General features: G+C 51.2%; 1 protein-coding gene across 4 annotated transcripts in view; it reads left to right on the top strand.

Moving 5' to 3' along the window:
- Positions 1-18577, top strand: part of TRPV4 (transient receptor potential cation channel subfamily V member 4) — a 50308-nt gene that overhangs the window by 13769 nt on the left and 17962 nt on the right. For all 4 annotated transcript variants that reach the window (XM_078337237.1, XM_035257544.3, XM_035257545.3 and 1 more), the window contains exons 2-4: positions 4682-5086; positions 11538-11710; positions 17145-17297. In XM_078337237.1, the coding sequence (XP_078193363.1) occupies positions 4713-5086; positions 11538-11710; positions 17145-17297 (700 nt within the window). In that variant the 5' untranslated portion in view covers positions 4682-4712. The remainder of the gene's footprint in view (positions 1-4681; positions 5087-11537; positions 11711-17144; positions 17298-18577) is intronic.

Raw genomic sequence — 18577 nt, 5'->3', positions numbered from 1 at the left:
CTCCGTCTCAACAAACAAACAAACAACCGCTGCTTTGAATGAACGCTGTTGTGAAGATGTCGGTATGTGGGGATGTTCACAGTTGTGCAGGAACGTACTTGGGTGCCTCCCTGAGGCACCCACTGGGGAGGGGCTCCTGGTAGGAGGCATTGTGAGCCAGTGCGGGCATGAAGGGCCCACCATTCCTGCTCTCAGTGGGTGCACATGCACATGGAGGAAGGTGGGAAGAAATGTATATGAAGGTCACACACAGAGGAGACACACGTGGACCCACACTCAGGCTCTCAGCCTCTCTCCCTGCCTGCACCCCCACTTCCCTCCCTCCTAAAGCTGGCATGAGTTTGGAATGTGTAATAACAGTCTTCGGGGCAAATTAGAACAGGGAGTAAACTCTTTCTCTGACCACAGAGAACAGGGCAGTGTTTGGGGAGGGAATTGCCACAGAGCAGCAGAGCCGGTTGTGTGTGTGTGTGTGTGTGTGTGTGTGTGTGTGTGTGTGTGTATGTGTACATATGCCTCTGTGAATGTGTACGTGTGAGCTGGTGTGTACACACTCCTGGGTCGTGTGATGTGGAAGGAGCCCAGGGCTAGGAGTCTAGAGGTTTTCTTCAAGCCATTTGCTCCCTGGCTGGCCTTTTGGAGCCTCCATTTCCTGAGCTGCGAAGTGGGTGCAATAGCGCAGCTTTGTCCGGGTTCTTCGGGGGATTCAATGAGAGAGAGGCTTGGTAGATTTTAATGTGGGATATAAAATGCCAGACTATAGTTCTGGAATATGTGCATGTGTGTTTTGGGGAGGAGGAGTAAGGAGGAGAGGAAAATCAGAACCATGTTACAGTGGTGATGACGATGATTAAATATGACCAGAACCAACATATATCAAGTACTTCTTGATCTGCCTTATCTCCCAGAAGCTCTGCAAGGGAGGTTCTATTATTGCAATCCACATTTTATAGGTAGAGAAACCAAGGCTCAGAGAGATGAGAATGGGCAGGCAGTAATCATCCCTACCTCCTGGGATGGTTGTGAAGCCTGAAGGCGACATTGTAAGGGCTCAGCTGGTACCCTGGTACTCCATCATTAACCTGCTGTGTGACCTAAGTCAAGTCACTTAGCCTCTCTGAGCCTCAGTTTTCTCATCTGTAGAATGGGAATGATCGCAGTACCTACCTCCAGGGCAGGCTTTCTCAACATCACTGCTGTTGACCTTGTGGGCTGGGCCATTCTTTATGGTGTGGGCTGTGTTTTGCTTTGGAGGCTATTTAGTGCATCTGGCATGGTGGATCCCAGCGAAGGCCTCTGTGCAGGGCCCGGCAAGGTGGCCGAGCTCCCTGATGGGGAGGCCTTCCCTTTCTCCTCCCTGATCAATCTGTTTGAGGGTGAGTATGGCTCCCTTTTGCCCTCACCTGGCACCCAGGACATCCCCAGTCCATGGAGGGGTTCAGCCTGGGCTCTGCAGCCCACTGCCCACATTTCAGTCCTGGCTCTGTCACTAGCCTGCTGTGTGACCTCGGCAAGTTGCTTAGCTTCCCTGAGCCTGTTCCCTCATGTGCAGAATGGGAACGATTGAAGTATCTACCTCCAGGGCAGACTTTCTCAGTCGCGGCACTATTGCCATTGTGGCCAGGTCGTTCTTTGTGGTGCGGGGCTGCCTTCGCTTTGGAGGGTGTTTAGTGCCATCCCTGGCCTTGACCCACCAGATACCAGTAGTGCTCCCTCTCCCGTACAGTTGTGACGACAAATCATGTCGTCAGATATGGCCAAATGTCCCTGTGGGAGGAGCAGAACTGTCGCTGGTTGAGAACCACTGGTCTGGAGTCATGGTGGGGGCTGGATGAGGCCCCGTGCTGGGCACAGCATGAGCTGCGTCACCAGGCGAGGATGGTGATTTAGTTCATAGTGATTATTTAATCCTAATTAGAATGCTAATCATGATCGCCCAAGGACTTGACTTGCCCAAGGCCACACAACAGCCAGTCAGGTTGAGAATTGCTGGGAGGGGATTTGAACCGAGGACTGGCTGGCATCAGAGTCCCCATTTTGGAGTCCCCAGGAACCCAGGGTGCTGTCCAGGCATGGAGGGGGCTTTCCTCCTTAAGAGAGGGGTGTGGGCACAGTGGGGGCTGAAAGGACCTTCTTGGCTGCCTTCTCTGGCCTTGGGAGCTCCCTGGGGTGGGGTTCTATTAACCCTTGAGGTGCCTTGGTGAGGGGTGCAGGGGATAGAAAGGTATTGACAACAGAGAATGTGCCTGGTGCTGCCTTCTCCCCCAACCTCAGGACTGGGCCCCCAGTGAGGTGGGCAGGGCTGTGCCCAGGAGAGTCTAATCCACCTCCTGCCAATGCCTCTGCCCTTGCAGGTGTCCCTCCTGCCTCAGCGTCCCCCCAGCCCCCATTCCTGCAGAGCAAAACCCAAACACATGCGGCAGCCATGAGGGACTGGGGTCCAGGTCTCCCTCTCCCACCTGGCAGGTTGAAAGGACCTCATGTCTCCAGAGGTCCTACTAGGTGCTGGCACTGAGTAGGTGCCTCACATGCTGGAGGACCCTAGGAGGAGGCTAGTCACCCTGGTCTTACAGGTGGGAAAGCCAAGGCACAGAGAGGGGAAGTGATTTGCCCATGGTCAGACAGCTAGTGACGGCCAAGGCAGGAACTGGATCCATCTGATTTCAGAACCTGGCCTCCTAACTTCTTTTCTCCTTTAGTTATAATAACTGAAAACCCCACTCTATTTATTTATTTTTAGATGGAGTCTTGCTCTGTTGCCCAGGCTGGAATGCATTGGTGCCATCTCAGCTCACTGCAACCTCTGCTTCCTGGGTTCAAGCCATTCTCCTTCCTCAGCCTCCTGAGTAGCTGGGACTACAGGTGCATGCCACCACTTCTGACTAATTTTTCTATTTTTAGTAGAGACAGGGTTTTGCCATGTTGGCCAGGCTGGTCTCAAACTCCTGACCTCAGGTGATTCTCTCACCTCAGCCCCCAAAGTGCTGGGGTTACAGGTGTGAGACACTGTGCTTGGCCAAAACCCCACTTTAATCCCAGAAGCAGCACTGGATATACCTGGCCTCACTTCCCACTGCCTACACCTGTATGAAGAAGGTACTATAACTGTACCCATTTTGCAGAGGAGGAAACTGAGACTTGGGGAGCTCAAGTGACTTGCCTAAGTTCACGCTACATGTAAATAGCAGAGCTGGGATTAGAACCCAGGCCTCAATGACTCCAAAGGCCAGGCTCTCCCTCCCTGTTGGTGTCCAGAGGGGAGCCCATCCCTGGAGGGAGCTCTGACCCTCTGTGTCCTGCTATGCCCACTAAGGGAGGCCTCTTGCTGTGTCCCCACCTCTCTTGGCTGGTCCAAGCCTTCCCTCCTGGAAGTCATAGAACAAACAAGGTGGAGACTGGTTTATTTGTTTTTCTACGTGTATCTTGGGTGGGAAGGTTGAGATGTACAAGAGAGGCCTTTTCAGACATGCTCCTGCCTCCCACGTGGGGTGGTAAGAGTTCCAGGAAACTCACCCTTGGTGCTCAGCCCTGCCCGGCCGGCACCATGCTACAGAGAACAGGCGGCTGACAGCCAACCAGCAGGGTCTTACCCCTCCCTTGCCCTGGCTCCTGGCTAAGCACTGGACCTGGGAGCCAGAGAGACCTGATTCAAGTCCAGCCCTTCTCCCTGCAAGCTGTTTCACTACCACCTTAGAAATCTGCTTCCTCATCTGATAAATGGGAACAGATGACATCTTTGTCATAAAGTTGTTTGTGTGAGGACTCGGGGATGAACAATACAGATAAATTTCCTGCCTCCTGGCGCCCACAGCTTGGGATTGTCCTGTGAACAGCTGGGATAAGGCTTCCGAGGAGATGAATGTGGAGCATGGGAGAGAGTATGTGCTGGGCAGGGAGGGCTTTGCAGAGGAGGCCAGTTGAGCTGGTACACCAGTGGGGAAGGAGTTAACCAGGCAAAGGTGGGGGAGGGATCAGCACTTTGTGCTGAGGAGCAGAATTTGTGCATTGGGGAAGTCAACTGGAGCCTCAGTTTCCTGTTCTGTAAAATGGGGATCATTATGATGGTGTGTGATGAGGACGCAGGGCTGCCAGCCCACATGGCAAGTCCACGTGGATTTTCTGAGCCCCTTCTGTGCCTGAAGCCCATGGTTAATGGTTCTACTTTAGCAGGTGCTTATCACGTGCCAGGCGCTGCACCTCACTGGCCACCAGCCAGCATGTTCTGCCCACCAAGCTTGGATATCCCCATCTTACAGGTCAGGAAACTGAGGCCATGAAACGTCGACTTGCTCCATGTCATGGAATGACTGAGTGTGGAGCCTGGATTTGAACTTGGCTCGATGGGGCTCCAAAGCTGGCTTTCTTGGTCACCAATAGGGTCTGGGACCCAGGTATGGGGTCCCAGTGTGACCCTGCCCTCCACCCTTTTTCAGCCAATGCCCAGGGTAGTTGGACCTGGGGCCAATTTGTGTTTCCAGGTTCCTGAAAGAGGCTCCTGTTGCAGTTCCCGCCTGAGGCTGGCGGCCAACCACATCTGGGAGTGGCCTCGCTGCACCCCTGTCATTACAACAGTGGCTTTGAAGCAGCTGGCAGCACTGCTGCTTGTCCACGTGGGAGGGGGCTTCCTGGAGCCCCTGCTACTGGCCGGGTTCTGCCTGATTCCCTTTTCATTCCCTTGCAGACTGAGCAGTGAAGACAGGCCTGGGGCCGGCATGGCGGATCCCGGCGAAGGTCCCCGGGAGGTGGCTGAGCTCCCCGGGGATGAGAGTGGCACCCAAGGCGGGGAGGCTTTCCCCCTCTCCTCCCTGGCCAATCTGTTTGAGGGGGAGGATGGCTCCCCTTCACCCTCACCGGCTGATGCCAGTCGCCCTGCTGGCCCGGTCGATGGGCGACCAAATCTGCGCATGAAGTTCCAGGGCGCCTTCCGCAAGGGGGTGCCCAACCCCATTGACCTGCTGGAGTCCACCCTCTATGAGTCCTCGGTGGTGCCTGGGCCCAAGAAAGCGCCCATGGACTCGCTCTTTGACTATGGCACCTGTCGTCACCACCCCAGTGACAACAAGAGGTGGAGGAAGAAGATCATAGAGTGAGTATTGCTGGCTTCCTGGCCAGTGGTCTTCTCCTCTGTATCCATTCACCCATTCATCATCCATCCCTCTATCTATTATCTACCCATCTATCAATCTCTCTATCCATCTATCCATTCATCTCTCCATCCATGTGTCATCCATTCATCCATCATCTATCATCCATCCATCATCTATCCATCCACCCATCATCATCATCCATCCATTTATTTATCTATCATCTTCCATCTGTCTATTTATCTATCCATCATTATTTCATCTGTCCATCTACCATCTATCCATCCACCCATCATCCATTCGTCCATCTATTCATTTATCCATCATCCTTCCATCTGTCTATTCATCTATCCATCATTATTTCATATGTCTATCCATCTATCCATCTATCTACCCATCTATCCGTCATCCATCCATCCATCTATTTATCCATTATCCACTCCTCTACCCATTTACCACTCCATCCACCCTTCCATAGGACATTTGTCTGTTCATCCATTCACCCATCCACCCACTCATTTATATAACTATTTATTCATCTGTCTGTTCATTCATTCGTCTGATTTTTTTTTTTTTTTTGAGATGGAGTCTCACTCTGTTGCCCAGGCTGGAGTGCAGTGGTGTGATCTCAGCTCACTGCAACCTCCGGCTCCAGGTTTCAGTGATTCTCTTGTCTCAGCCTCCTGAGTAGCTGGGATTACAGGTGCCCACCCCCACACCCAGCTAATTTTTGTATTTTTAGTAGAGACAGGGTTTCACCATGTTGGTCAGGTTGGTCTTGACCTCCTGACCTCAGGTGATCCATGGGGATTACAGGCGTGAGCCACCACACCCGGCCATTCATCTGATTTTTATATTCACCCACATATTCACGTAATCATCTGTCCCCCATTCATCTACTTGTCTGTCCATCTCTTCACCTACACATCCAGCCTTCCATTGTTTATTATCTTCTTATTTATACATCTATTTACCCATCCATCCATCCATTCATTTATCTACCTATCATCTATTCATTCATTCATCCAGATGCCCATCTTTTCACTCATTTGTCCATCTGTCCAATCCATCCATCCATCCATCATCCACTTATTAAAATATCTATCTACCATCTATTCATCTGTCCAGCCATTCACCCATATACCAACCTTCCATTCGTCTACATTTACTCGTGTGTATGTCATTTTATCCTCATCTGCCCATTGTTTCTATTCATCTAGACATTCAGCTATCAAACCATTCATTCATTCATCCATTCATTACATTTCTAATGCTCGATTGCTAACCCATCTGCCTGCCTTCTTTTCTTCCTCTCCTTCTCTCTTCTAACCACCCATTCATTCATCCACCTCTCTGTCCATCCCTTTGTTTGCTCAGTCACTGACTCATTGATTCATTTGCTTATCTTTTCTTCCATTTTTGCATCTATTCATCCATCCTTCTACCTACCTTTTCCCTGCACACATGCAGCTGACCCTTCTGGGTCTTCTTCAAGGATCACCTCCATTCCTGACTATCCAGGGGCTTTCCTGAGGCTTGAAGAGAACTGGCAACCCCAAGGCAACCCCCTTTCACCCATAACCATAGCCTTATGAAAGAAAAGACAGAGTGGAGAGAAGCCCTGGATGGGGTGACAGTATGTGGCCCCCATAATGCATTTCAGGCCAGGCCTAGCTGGGGACCAGGAGCCTTCAGCCCCCTTCCACCAGCTTGTTTGGTCCCCTTCCTTCCCCCAGTGGGTTCTCCTCTGAGTCTTGCAGCCCAGACTCTAGACTCATACATGTTTGCCTGGCATCTGCACGTGGTTCATGTGACATTCTACAAACTCAGGCACCCAGAGTTCTGTTACCAGCATGACCCTGTCATCTGTCACCTGCAGAGTCCCTGCTTTGTGAGGTTGAGCTCTCCCTCCTGGTCCTTTAGAAAGTCCAGGGGCTTCTACAAGCTTTTGGCAGTTTTCGGGAGGGAGCAGGGCTTACAGTCTGCTAGCTAGCTCCTCCTGAGCCTCAGCAGGCCCTGCTGAACCATATCCTTTCTAGGTCCCAGCTCTGCTGTCCCTGATGTGCCCTGAGTGACCCTTCCCTCAACTGCTCCCTGAGATCCCCTCTTGGTGACCTCTGTGTGTGTCCTGGAGGACGGCCCTGAGGTCTGGAGATGCCCTGGACACACCTGGTCCTCCTCTCTCCCCCCTGCTGGCCGCGGATTCATCTCTTGGTTGGAGCCCATTCACCTTCGCAGCACTCGCTTGGTCAAGAGCCGCCCCCTTTATTTATTCAGAGTCACCGATTCTTTTAGTGGATGTTTCTTTTTTTTTTTCTGTTGTCTTTTTTTGAGATGGAGTCTCACTCTGTCATTCAGGCTGGAGTGCAGTGGTGCGATCTCGGCTCACTGTAACCTCTGCCTCCCAGGTTCAAGCGATTCTCCTGCCTCAGCCTCCCGAGTAGCTGTAACTACAGGTGTGCACCACCACAACCAGCTAATTTTTGTGTTTTTAGTAGTGACAGGGTTTTACTATGTTGGCCAGGCTAGTTGGAACTACTGACCTCAAGTGATCTGCCGACGTCGGCCTCCCGGAGTGCTGGGATTACAGGCGTGAGCCGCTGCACCCGGCCGGTGGATGTTTCTTGAATGCCCACTCTCTGTCAGTCAGTGGGGTTGGCCCTGAGGCTCCAGGGAGAGCCAGGGCAGATCCGCCTCGACTCAGGCGGCACTTGCAGTTTAGAGGATGAGACAGGGAAGAAGTAAGTAGCTGATCACATGGATGTGTGATTTGAGTTGGGGGAGGTGCTGAAGTTAGAGAGTGGGCGGATATAGAAAGGTAATCCAGGAGGGCTTCTTGGAGGAGTCAGCATTTAAGCCCAAAGCCAAGGGTTGTGAAGGGGCAGGTACAGAGAGGGAGGGAAGGGTGTTCTAGATGGAGAGAAATGTGAGTGCAAGGGCCTAAGGCTGGAGATGCTCTGTAGATGTGTCCACGGAACAAGGCCTCACAGTTGTCTGTGTGCTGAAAGATCTGTGCAACCTCTGCTCAGAGGTGGAAACAAACTGAGGGCCAGAGCAGCAGAGTGCCCAGTGTTCCCACCCTTCTATTGAAAGCTGGTGCCCAGGGTTCCCACCCTTCTACTGAAAGCTCTGAGCTTTGTGTCTCCCCTTCCCTCCCTCAGACCCCTCCTGCAAGCCCTCCTCCCATCCTAACCCCAGGAAGTCCAGGCTGGTGGAGGAAATGGGATGCAGCTGAGCCCTGAAGGCTGCCTCAGTGAGATCTGGTGGGGGCAGTATTCCTTTTTATTTTTTGGCTCAAAGGTCAAAGTTCAGGAAGAGGTAAACTGGGGGCTGCCCAGGTGCCCTTGTTAGAGGCTGTCCCTGTGTCTGTGCTCCTGTCAACAAGAGAGCACCTCTTACCCCACTGTGGATGCTAACGACCCCCTTTCCCAGCACCTGCCCCGAGATGGAAAATCTTGACCCCTGGGAAACAGGAAGGGAGGAGAGTGGCTGTCCCCTTCTCATGGTGAGACAGGTGGGGTACAGCCAGATGCCAGCTTCATCTGCCCTTGCAACCCTGTCCCACCTGCTACCACAGCCTGCCCTGTCCTCAGTTTCCCCAACTGCATTCCCCCTTCCCCTCTTGGCCCTGCTGCTGCTTGTTAGGGTTTTCTCTGTTCCCCTACTCTACCCTCTTCTCCCTCCCAGACGCTGTGCTTCCGTCTTCCTTCTCTTTAGCTTCTTACTCATTGAACAGAGTCTTACTGGATCCCAGGATGTGCCAAGCACTGGGCCGGCGAAGAATGTAAGAGAGAGAGCATCCCTGCTGGGGGATGCTGGGCCAATTCTCTCTCAGAACCTAGTATATAATAGATGCCCAAATAATGTTTGTTGAGTGACTGAATGAGTGTCTCCATGCCCTCCTTCTCTTAGTGTCTGTTTCCTTCCTTTCTCTCTCCATCTCTTCTCCTCCCAGCCCTCTCTGTGCCATGCCCTTCATCCTTCTGCCTCTGTAGCTCCATGCACCTACAAGTTCCTGACACACAGTAGGTACTCCTTAATAGTGGTAATATCAACTAACATTTATTGAGTGTTTACTGTGTGGCGGGCCATGGGAAAGTACATATAAGCATGGCCTCATTTTTTCAAATGTTTGTTGAATAATAAATTTATTTTCAACAATGAATGACTTATTATGGAATGATAGTTATAGAATGAATGGATGAAATGCTTCATCTCTTAGTCTGCTGTTTCTTTTTCTCTCTGTTTTTATCTTGTTCAGTCTGTCTGCCTTAGTAAGTACTCAACAAATGACTAAAATATGAGTGGGTGGGTGGGTGGATGGCAGTTGGATGGATGGATAGATGGATGGGTGGATGGGCAGATGGATGGATGGATAAGTGATGGATGGGTTGGTGAGTGGATGAGTGGTTAGATGAGTGATGGACTGATAGATGGGTTCACGGATGAGTGATGGATGAGTGGGTAGATGGATGAGTGATGGATGGATGGGTGGATAGATGGAGTGAGTGGATGCGTAGATGGATGGATGAGTGATGGATGGATGAATGGATGGGTGGGTGGGTGGATGGATGGATGGATGAGGGATGGATGGATGATGGATTGGTGGGTGGATGGGTAGTTGGATGGATAAGTGATGGATGAATTGATAAATGAATGGGTGGATGGATGGATGAGTGATGGATGGATGAGTGATAGATGGATGATGGATTGGTGGGGGGATGGGTAGTTGGATGGATAAGTGATGGAAGAATGGATAGATAAATGGGTGGATGGATGGATGAGTGATGGATGAGTGAGTAGGTGGAAGGATAGATGAAAGAGTGGATAGATAAGTGATGGATGAATGGATAGATGAATGGGTGAATGGGTGGTTGGATGGATAAGTGATGGATAGATGAGTGATGGATGGATGTGTGGGTAGGTGGATAGATGAGGGATGGATGGGTGAGTGATGGATGGATGGATGGATTGGTAGGTAGATGGCTAGTTGGATGGATGAATGATGGATGAATGGATCGATGAGTGGTGGATGGATGGATGAGTGATGGATGGACGGATGTGTGGGTAGGTGTGGATGGTTAGATCAATGGGTAGATAGATGGATAAGTGATGGATGGATGAGTAATAGATGAATGGATATGTGGGTAGATGAGTGATTGATGGATGATGGTAGGTGGATGGGTAGATGGACGAATGAGTGATGGGTAGATTGATGAGTGAGTGGAAGAATGGATGAAGGATGGATGGATAAGTGATGAATGGATGGATGGGTGGGTAGGTGGTGGGTGAATGGTGGGTGGGCGGATGGTTGGATGGATGGATGGATGAGTGGGTGGATGGATGGATGAGTGATAGATGGAGGGATGGGTGATAGATGGGTAGGTGACTGGATGGATGAGTGATGGATGGAGGGATGGGTGAATAGATGGTTGAGTGGGTGGGTAGATGGATGGATGAGTGATGGATGGATAGATGGATGGGTGGGTGAGTGGATGTGTGGATGGATGGGTGGATAGATGTATGGGTGGGTGAGTAGATGTGTGGATAGATGGGTGGATAGATGTATGGGTGGGTAAGTGGATGTGTGGATGAATGAGTGGATAGATGTATGGGTGGGTGAGTGGATGTGTGGATGGATGGGTGGATAGATGGATGCGTGGGTGAATGGATGTGTGGATGGATGGGTGGATGGATGTATGGGTGGGTGAGTGGATGTGTGGATGGATGGGTGGATAGATGTATGGGTGGGTGAGTGGATGTGTGGATGGATGGGTAGATAGATGTATGGGTGGGTGAGTGGATGTGTGGATGGATGGGTGGATAGATGGATGGGTGGGTGAGTGGATGTGTGGATGGATGGGTAGATAGATGGATGGGTGGGTGAGTGGATGTGTGGATGGATGGGTGGTTAGATGTATGGGTGGGTGAGTGGATGTGTGGATGGGTGGATGGATAGATGTATGGGTGGGTGAGTGGATGTGTGGATGGATGGGTGGATAGATGGATGCGTGGGTGAATGGATGTGTGGATGTATGGGTGGATGGATGTATGGGTGGGTGAGTGGATGTGTGGATGGGTAGGTGAGTGGATGTGTGGATGAATGGGTGGAGAGATGGATGGGTGGGTGAGTGGCTGTGTGGATGGATGGATGGATAGATGGATGGGTGGGTGAGTGGATGTGTGGATGGATGGGTGGATAGATGGATGGGCAGTCTGTGTGTTTCTTTCTTTATGTTTGTCTCCACCCAGCACACAGTAGGTACTTGCAATAGTTTGTTGGATAAAACATTCCTTAGTTCTTCCAGTTGCCCTGCCTACCTCAGTCTGCTCCTGTAAGGCTTCAGCTGCCCGCCCCGCCACCGGGCACAATCTCTGGGTCCCTAAGGCCAGGGACAGTGGGGCAGGCAAGGGATGAACCCTCCCATTAACTTGCTTCCCCACCTTCTCCAGGAAACAGCCGCAGAGCCCCAAAGCCCCTGCCCCCCAGCCGCCCCCCATCCTCAAAGTCTTCAACCGACCCATCCTCTTTGACATCGTGTCCCGGGGCTCCACCACTGACCTGGATGGGCTGCTCCCGTTCTTGCTGACCCACAAGAAACGCCTGACTGATGAGGAGTTTCGAGGTAAGCCACCCAGATGGGCATAGCCAGTGGGACAGCCAGGGGTGTGAGGGAAGCCTGGCATTGGGGGTCCCTTTCCCCCTCAGCTTCTTCCTTTGGGTCACTGGACTGCATTGGCCTGAAAAGAACACTGGACAGGGAGTCTGGTCCTATGTGTTCTTCACCATGTTACTTAACGTTGTCTCTGGGCCTCAGCTACCTCCACCTATTCATTCATTCATTCAGCCCTTATTTATGAAAAGGTTAGTGTAGTGGGTAAGCAGAGTCCACCTACCTGGGGTCAGAACCCACCTTTACTACTTAAGCAATGTGTGGCCTCTCTGAGCCTCCGTTTCCTCATCTGTGAAAAGGGGGAATAATCACAGCATGCTCCTGGCTCTGAGGAGAGATCATCTCACAAAGAGCCCAGTGCAGGCTGCTGGAGTCCTGGAGCTCCTGCTCCCTGAGGGAAGGTCTGGAGGGGTGGGCAGGGTGTCTGGGCTGGGAGTCCTGATTCCACTTCTTGGGATCTGCTCCACTCCAGCACAGCTGGGCTGAAGTCCCAGCCCAGAGAGCTCACCCTTCAGCCTTGTCCAGATTCAAAACACCCGCCTTAGGGCACTGGCACCTTCCACAGCCCCAGACCTCACCTGTGAACACCTGCACCCAGATCAGCCATCTATGATGTGCTGGGTTCCGGGTAAGCCATTAGTAACTGGCTGTGATCTCACAAGTCAAGATACCATGTCAAGAAATGTGACATCTAGGCTGGGCATGGTGGCTCGTGCCTGTAATCCCAGCACTTTGGGAGGCCAAGGCAGGAGGATTGCTTGAGTCTGGGAGGCCAAGGCAGGAGGATTGCTTGAGCCTAGGAGGCTGAGACTGCAGTCAACTCTGATCATGCCACTGCACTCCAGCCTGGGTGACAGAAAAAAAAAAAAAAGAATTGTGACACCTGCTATGAAGAAGGGCCCGTCTTGGAAGACTGACTGGTTGGTCTACATCCTAAGTCTGAGGAAGCTTCAGGGATGTCAGAAGAGGCCATTCTTTGAGACTTCAGTTACTTTAAGTAAATTAAGTTCCCAAACAGGGTGAACAAGTCTGTGCTACGCCATCCACATACACCGTTATCAACCTGTTGTTGTTTGTTTTTAGATAGAGTCTCATTCTGACACATAGGCTGGCATGCTGTGGTGTGATCACAGCTCCCTGCAGCCTTGAACTCTGGGCTAATGCAATCCTGCTTCAGCTTCCAGAGCAGTTGGGACTACAGGCGCAAGCTACCATACCTGGCTAATTTTTCTTTTTTGTTTTAAGAGACAGGGTCTCACTCTGTTGCCCAGGCTGGTCTCAAACTCTTGGCTTCAAGCAATCCTCTTACCTTGACCTCCCAAAGCGCTGGGATTACAGGTGTGAGCCACTGAGGCTGGCCTCAACCTCATTCTTTTTTTTTTTTGAGACGGAGTCTTGCTCTGTCACCCAGGCTGGAGTGCAGTGGTGCGATCTCGGCATGATGCAACCTCCACCTCCCAAGTTCAAGTGATTCTCCTGCCTCAGCCTCCCAAGCAGCTGGGATTACAGGCGTGTGCCACCACGTCTGGCTAATTCTTTTGTGTTTTTAGTAGATACGGGGTTTCTCCATATTATGTTAGCCAGGATGGTCTTGATCTCTTGACCTCATGATCTGCTTGCCTTGGCCTCCCAAATTGCTGGGATTACAGGTGTGAGCCATTGTGCCTGGCCAACCTCATTCTTAAGCTGAAACAGTACAATACAGTATCATTGTGTCTATCAGAAGATAATTGTTGGGGCCGGGCATGGTTGCTCACAAGTGTAATCCCAGCATTTTGGGAGGCTGAGGCGGGTGGATCACCTAAGGTCGGGAGTTTGAGATCAGCCCGGCCAACATGGTAAAACCCTTCTCTACTAAAAATACACACACACAAAAAGAACCGGCTTGGTGACACACACCTGTAATTCCAGCTACTCGGGATGCTGAGGCAGGAGAATCACTTGAACCTGGGAGATGGAGGTTGCAGTGAGCTGAGATTGCACCACTGCACTCCAACCTGGTGACAGAGCGAGTCTCTGTCTCAAAAAAAAAAGAGACAGTTGCTGGATGTATGAAAAATATTCATTTGTGGTTCCCGGATAGATGATGTGGCCTCGTTTGGAGGCACAAGTTTAGAGGTGTGGGAGGACAAGGCTTCTCTCTGCCCCTGGAGTAGCTCAGTGATGGCATGGATAATCTCATTCGGAGACAACCCGGGTTTAAGCCCTGGCCGCATGGCCTCTCCTGCTTCACCCAGTATGTGAGGCAAAGGTGGGGAATCTCTGGGCAGAGTGGATCCTGGGAGGTGGCTGCTGGCACCTGTGCCTTCAGCACCAGGCTTGCTTGTTGAGGCCTCTGGCTTCTCCTGAGTTCAGGACTGAGTCCGGGGCTCTTAGCCTAGTCCAGGAACCCCCAGATGCACGTGTGTCTGTGCATGGGCATGGGTGGGGGACTCTAGATAGGCTTGGGAGGTGGGTCGCTGAAATTGCAGAGGCTAGTGTATGTGTGTAGAGGGAGACTTGAAGTGACAGGGCCCCTGGCTAAGGCCTTTTCTAAGGTCCTGGATCCGCCCCTGCATGTCTTTCTGGCTACAGGGTCATGAGCTCATCTGATTATAGGGAAGTCTGGGATGTCCTCCTCTGCCCCCACGTCCCCTCTGCAGAGTTTTACAACCTCCAATTTGGCAATTGTCAATTTAGAGCCCCTGACTACAGCAGCCCACCCTGGGCAGAGCCACTTTGCCACCTGGTGGCCAGATCCTGGAACTGCATGTTCTACCTCATCTCTGGGAAGATCCTGCTCCCGACATCTCCCCAGGACCCAGGCACCCCGTCCCTGGGTCTATAACCTGCATCTGAAAGCTCGAATTCAAGGTCTCTAGTTCCACTTTGGGTCACCTATGGTTTGGAATCACCTGGGGTGCGCAGATCGCCCCTTCTTTCAGTGTGTGTTAACTCAGCAAATGGTCGTGGGACACCTACCCCATGGCAGGCACCATGCTTGGCAGAGGCCGAACAATAGTGAGCAAAGCAGACATCGCAAGGTGCCCTCAAGGTTCTCAAAGGCTCCTGGGCAGGACCAGCACTGACCAAGCAACCACAGAAATAAGCACACAGTTACTGTAACCAGTGTCAACAAGAGGCTGTCCTGGAGGATTTTACCTAGTCAGGGAAAATCCAGGAGAGCTTCTTGGAGGCGGTGACACTTGAGCAGAGTCTCAGTGAGTTGCAGTTAACCAGGTGAAAAGAGGAGGGAGGAGTATCTCAGATTGGGGTGGGGATTTGGGGACAGCAGGTGCAAAGGCCCTGTGGTTCACTGTGGTCAGTTGCACTCTGAAGTGACCATTCTAGCTGCTATGTGGAAAGTGGATGAAGGAAGGCCAGAGCAGGAAATGAGGGCGGTGTCTTAGGCATGTGAGAGGGAGGGGGAGCCGGCAAGGGGTTGGAGGAATAGGAGGTACAATCAATAGGACATGTTGGGGTATGGGTGTGGCAGAGAAGGAGGGTGAGGACAAGTGTGACACCAAGGCTTTGGGCTGGATGGGGACGCCATCCTCTGGGAAGGGGACACATGCAGGCTGGGGTGTGGGAGGGAAAGATGTTGAAGTCAGCATGGAGACTTGTAAGCAGCCGAGCAAGAGACAATAATGAGAAAACAGACTAGCCACCTTGAGGCTGGAGCTGAGTGGGGGTGTGTCTGTGCATTAGGTCAGACTCCCAGGGGCCCCAGCCAGCATCCTGGATGCTGGATGGATGGATGAAGGAAGGCATTCCCTGGCTTCCACAGTTGGGGAGCAAGAGTTAGTTATTCATTCAAGAAATAGCTGGTGTCGCCTCTGAGCTGGGTACCAGGTGGACAGCGGGAAAGCAACAGGAACAAGGCTTGTCCCAATCAACCCTGCTCCTGGAAGGGCCGAGACTAGAGTTCAGGTCTCTGTGAGGCTGTCCCACTGATTCCCGGCATATAGGGAGACGGTTCCTAAATCCCCTCTCATGGAATAACAACGGCAACAGTAATATTTATCAAAGACTCCTATCTGCCTAGTACTGGGCTGATCAAATACTGATTAAGCTACTCAATCTCCCTTCATAGCTTTAATTTAGCCAGAAAGGACACTAAGCAGAGAAATGGTCATACAGCTATGGGGAGCAAAGCCAGGACTCAAACCCAAGGCGCCTGGCTTCAGAATGGGCACCTCCACCCACACCTGCATCTTCCACCCTCTGGCCATTCCCGAGCCCCTGGCATGATTTTGCCCTGTCCCTGATTCACAGGGGACTTTTCAGTTCACTTTTTGAGATATAAATCAACTCAGGTAACCATAAAAATAGCTACAATAGAAAAAAACTTGCAAAGAGGCATCAGCAACATCAGCAAGTGTTAGCAAGAGGCGTTAAGGACTCGCTAGTACCAAATGGATAGTTGACTTCATGAGAGAGATTTGGCGGTGGATGAAACCTTCAGTGTTATTGTCGCATCTCTGGAATCCCCAAGATTATCTCCTGCCTCTCCTAAGGTCCGTTCACGTCCACTGTGGCACGCAGTCCCACACTTCGGGGAATGCTGCACCCCTTCACCCCCTTCTAGGGGCGCCAGTGTAAATGCTTCATGGGAAAAGGATGCTATGTTCTGCAGGTGGGTGAACGCTGCCTAGTGTGTCTTGCTTTTAGAGCTTCACAGTCCCTGTGTGAAAGGCTCTGAGAGGTCCTATAGGAAGAACATACTGTTGGCTCTGTTTAACCCAGCATTCTCACCATTTACTTGTTTATGAAGCACTTCTAAAAAAATCTTTTCAAGGGCTGGGTGTGGTGGTTCACATCTGTAATCCCAGCACTTTGGAAAGCTGAGGTGGGAGGATCACTTGAGGGCCTGAGTTGGAGACCCGCCTGGGTAACATAGTCAGATCCCATCTGTACAAAAATAGAAATTAGGAAATTAGTTGAGCGTGGAGGTGCACACCTGTAGTCTTAGCTGCTACCTGGGAGGCTGAGGTGGGAGGATCACTTGAGCCCAGGAACCAGAGGCTGCAGTGAGCTAGGATTGCACCACTCTACTCGAGACTGAATGACAGAGCAAGACCCTGTCTCTCAAAAAAAAAAAAAAAAGATATTAATAAAAACAAAAAATCTTCCGAAATAAGATTAATTAAATAAACACCAATCTGTAGGCTGCAGCCTCTCACATCTCAAAGTCCTTTTACCCCCATGAGTTTATTGCACTCTCAGCACCACTGGAGGCAGATAGAGTGGCCCTGGGTTTCCACTGGACAGATGAGGAAACAGGCTCAGAGAGGAGATATTGACAGACAGGACATCTGACCCCCTGCCTATTGCTCTGTACGCCAGTGCCTAGAGTTCAAGGTCATGGGCGGGAGCTCCGCTTCATCCTGTGTGTCTTTCCCACTAGAGCCATCCACCGGGAAGACCTGCTTGCCCAAGGCCTTGCTGAATCTGAGCAACGGCCGCAACGACACCATCCCTGTGCTGCTGGACATCGCGGAGCGTACCGGGAACATGCGGGAGTTCATTAACTCACCCTTCCGTGACATCTACTATCGAGGTGGGGCCTGGGCTGGGCAGGGGCGCCACGGGGGTGGTGGAGACACTGTCCCTTGCCTGTCTTACCCCTGAGAGCTTTGATCTGGGCCTAAGTGCCAGCATGTACCCAGGACCTGATGAATGAATGAATGAATGGATGGATGATGGATGGATGGAGGAAGGAACAATACCCCTTCCAACTTTGTTTCAAGTTTCAGAATAGAAGATTCCACTGGGTGTGGTTGCTCTTGCCTGTAATCCCAGCACTTTGGGAGGCTAAAGGGGGCAGATCACATGAGCTCAGGAGTTCAAGACCAGCCTGGACAATGTGTTGAAACCACGTCTCTACTAAAAATACAAAAATTAGCCGAGCGTGGTGGCATGCACCTGTAATCCCAGGAACTCAGGAGGCTGAGGCAGGAGAATTGCTTGAACCTGGGAGGTGGATGTTGCAGTGAGCCAAGATCATGCCATTTCACCATTGCATTCCAGCCTGGGTGACAAGAGCAAGACTCGTCTCAAAAAAAAAAAAAAAAAAAGATACAAAAAATCAGGCATGTTGCTGCACACCTGTCCATGTCAGTGGTCCTTGCTACTCAGGAGGCTGAGCTGAGAGGATCACTTGAGCTCAGAGGGTTCGGGCTGTAGTGAGCTATGATCGTGCCACTGCACTCCAGCCTGGGTGACAGAGTGAGGCCCTGTCTGAAAAAAAAAACCAGTTTCAAGGTTCTGAGATGCAGTGAGTCTAGTGATCATGAACTGGGGATCTGGCCCCAACATGCTGTTGTGGCAGAGACTCTGAGGCTCTGTGATGGTGGGTCCTGCACTCACAAACTAAGAGGCAAAAGCAGCAGGAGACCAAGCTCTCTGGTTCTGAATTCTGAGATTCTACAAATCAGAGTTGACCGTCAGACACCTGGATATTAAGATTCAAAATCCATGAATATTACATCTTGAGTCAGAAATTCTGGGAGGCCAAGGTACTATTGTTTCCTCTAGGATTTTTTTTCTTTTTTTTTTTTGAGACAGGGTCTCAAAAGCTGGAGTGCAGTGGTGTGATCACGGCTCACTGCAGCCTTGACCTCCTGGGCTCAAGCGATCCTCCCACCTCGGCCTCCCAAGTATCTGGGACCACTGGCATGGACTACCATGCCAGGTTAATTTTTTAAATTTCTGTAGAGATGGGGGTCTCACTGTGTTGTTGTATTAGTCTATACTCATGCTGCTCTAAAGAACTGCCCAAAACTGGATAATTTATAACGGAAAGAGGTTTAATTGACTCATAGTTCCTCAGGGCTGAGG

The sequence above is a fragment of the Callithrix jacchus genome, chromosome 9 (genome assembly GCF_049354715.1).
Source record: "Callithrix jacchus isolate 240 chromosome 9, calJac240_pri, whole genome shotgun sequence".
NCBI classification, from domain to species: Eukaryota; Metazoa; Chordata; class Mammalia; order Primates; family Cebidae; genus Callithrix; species Callithrix jacchus.
Note: the sequence above shows the minus strand (reverse complement) of the source record. Positions and strands in the feature narration are given on the sequence as shown.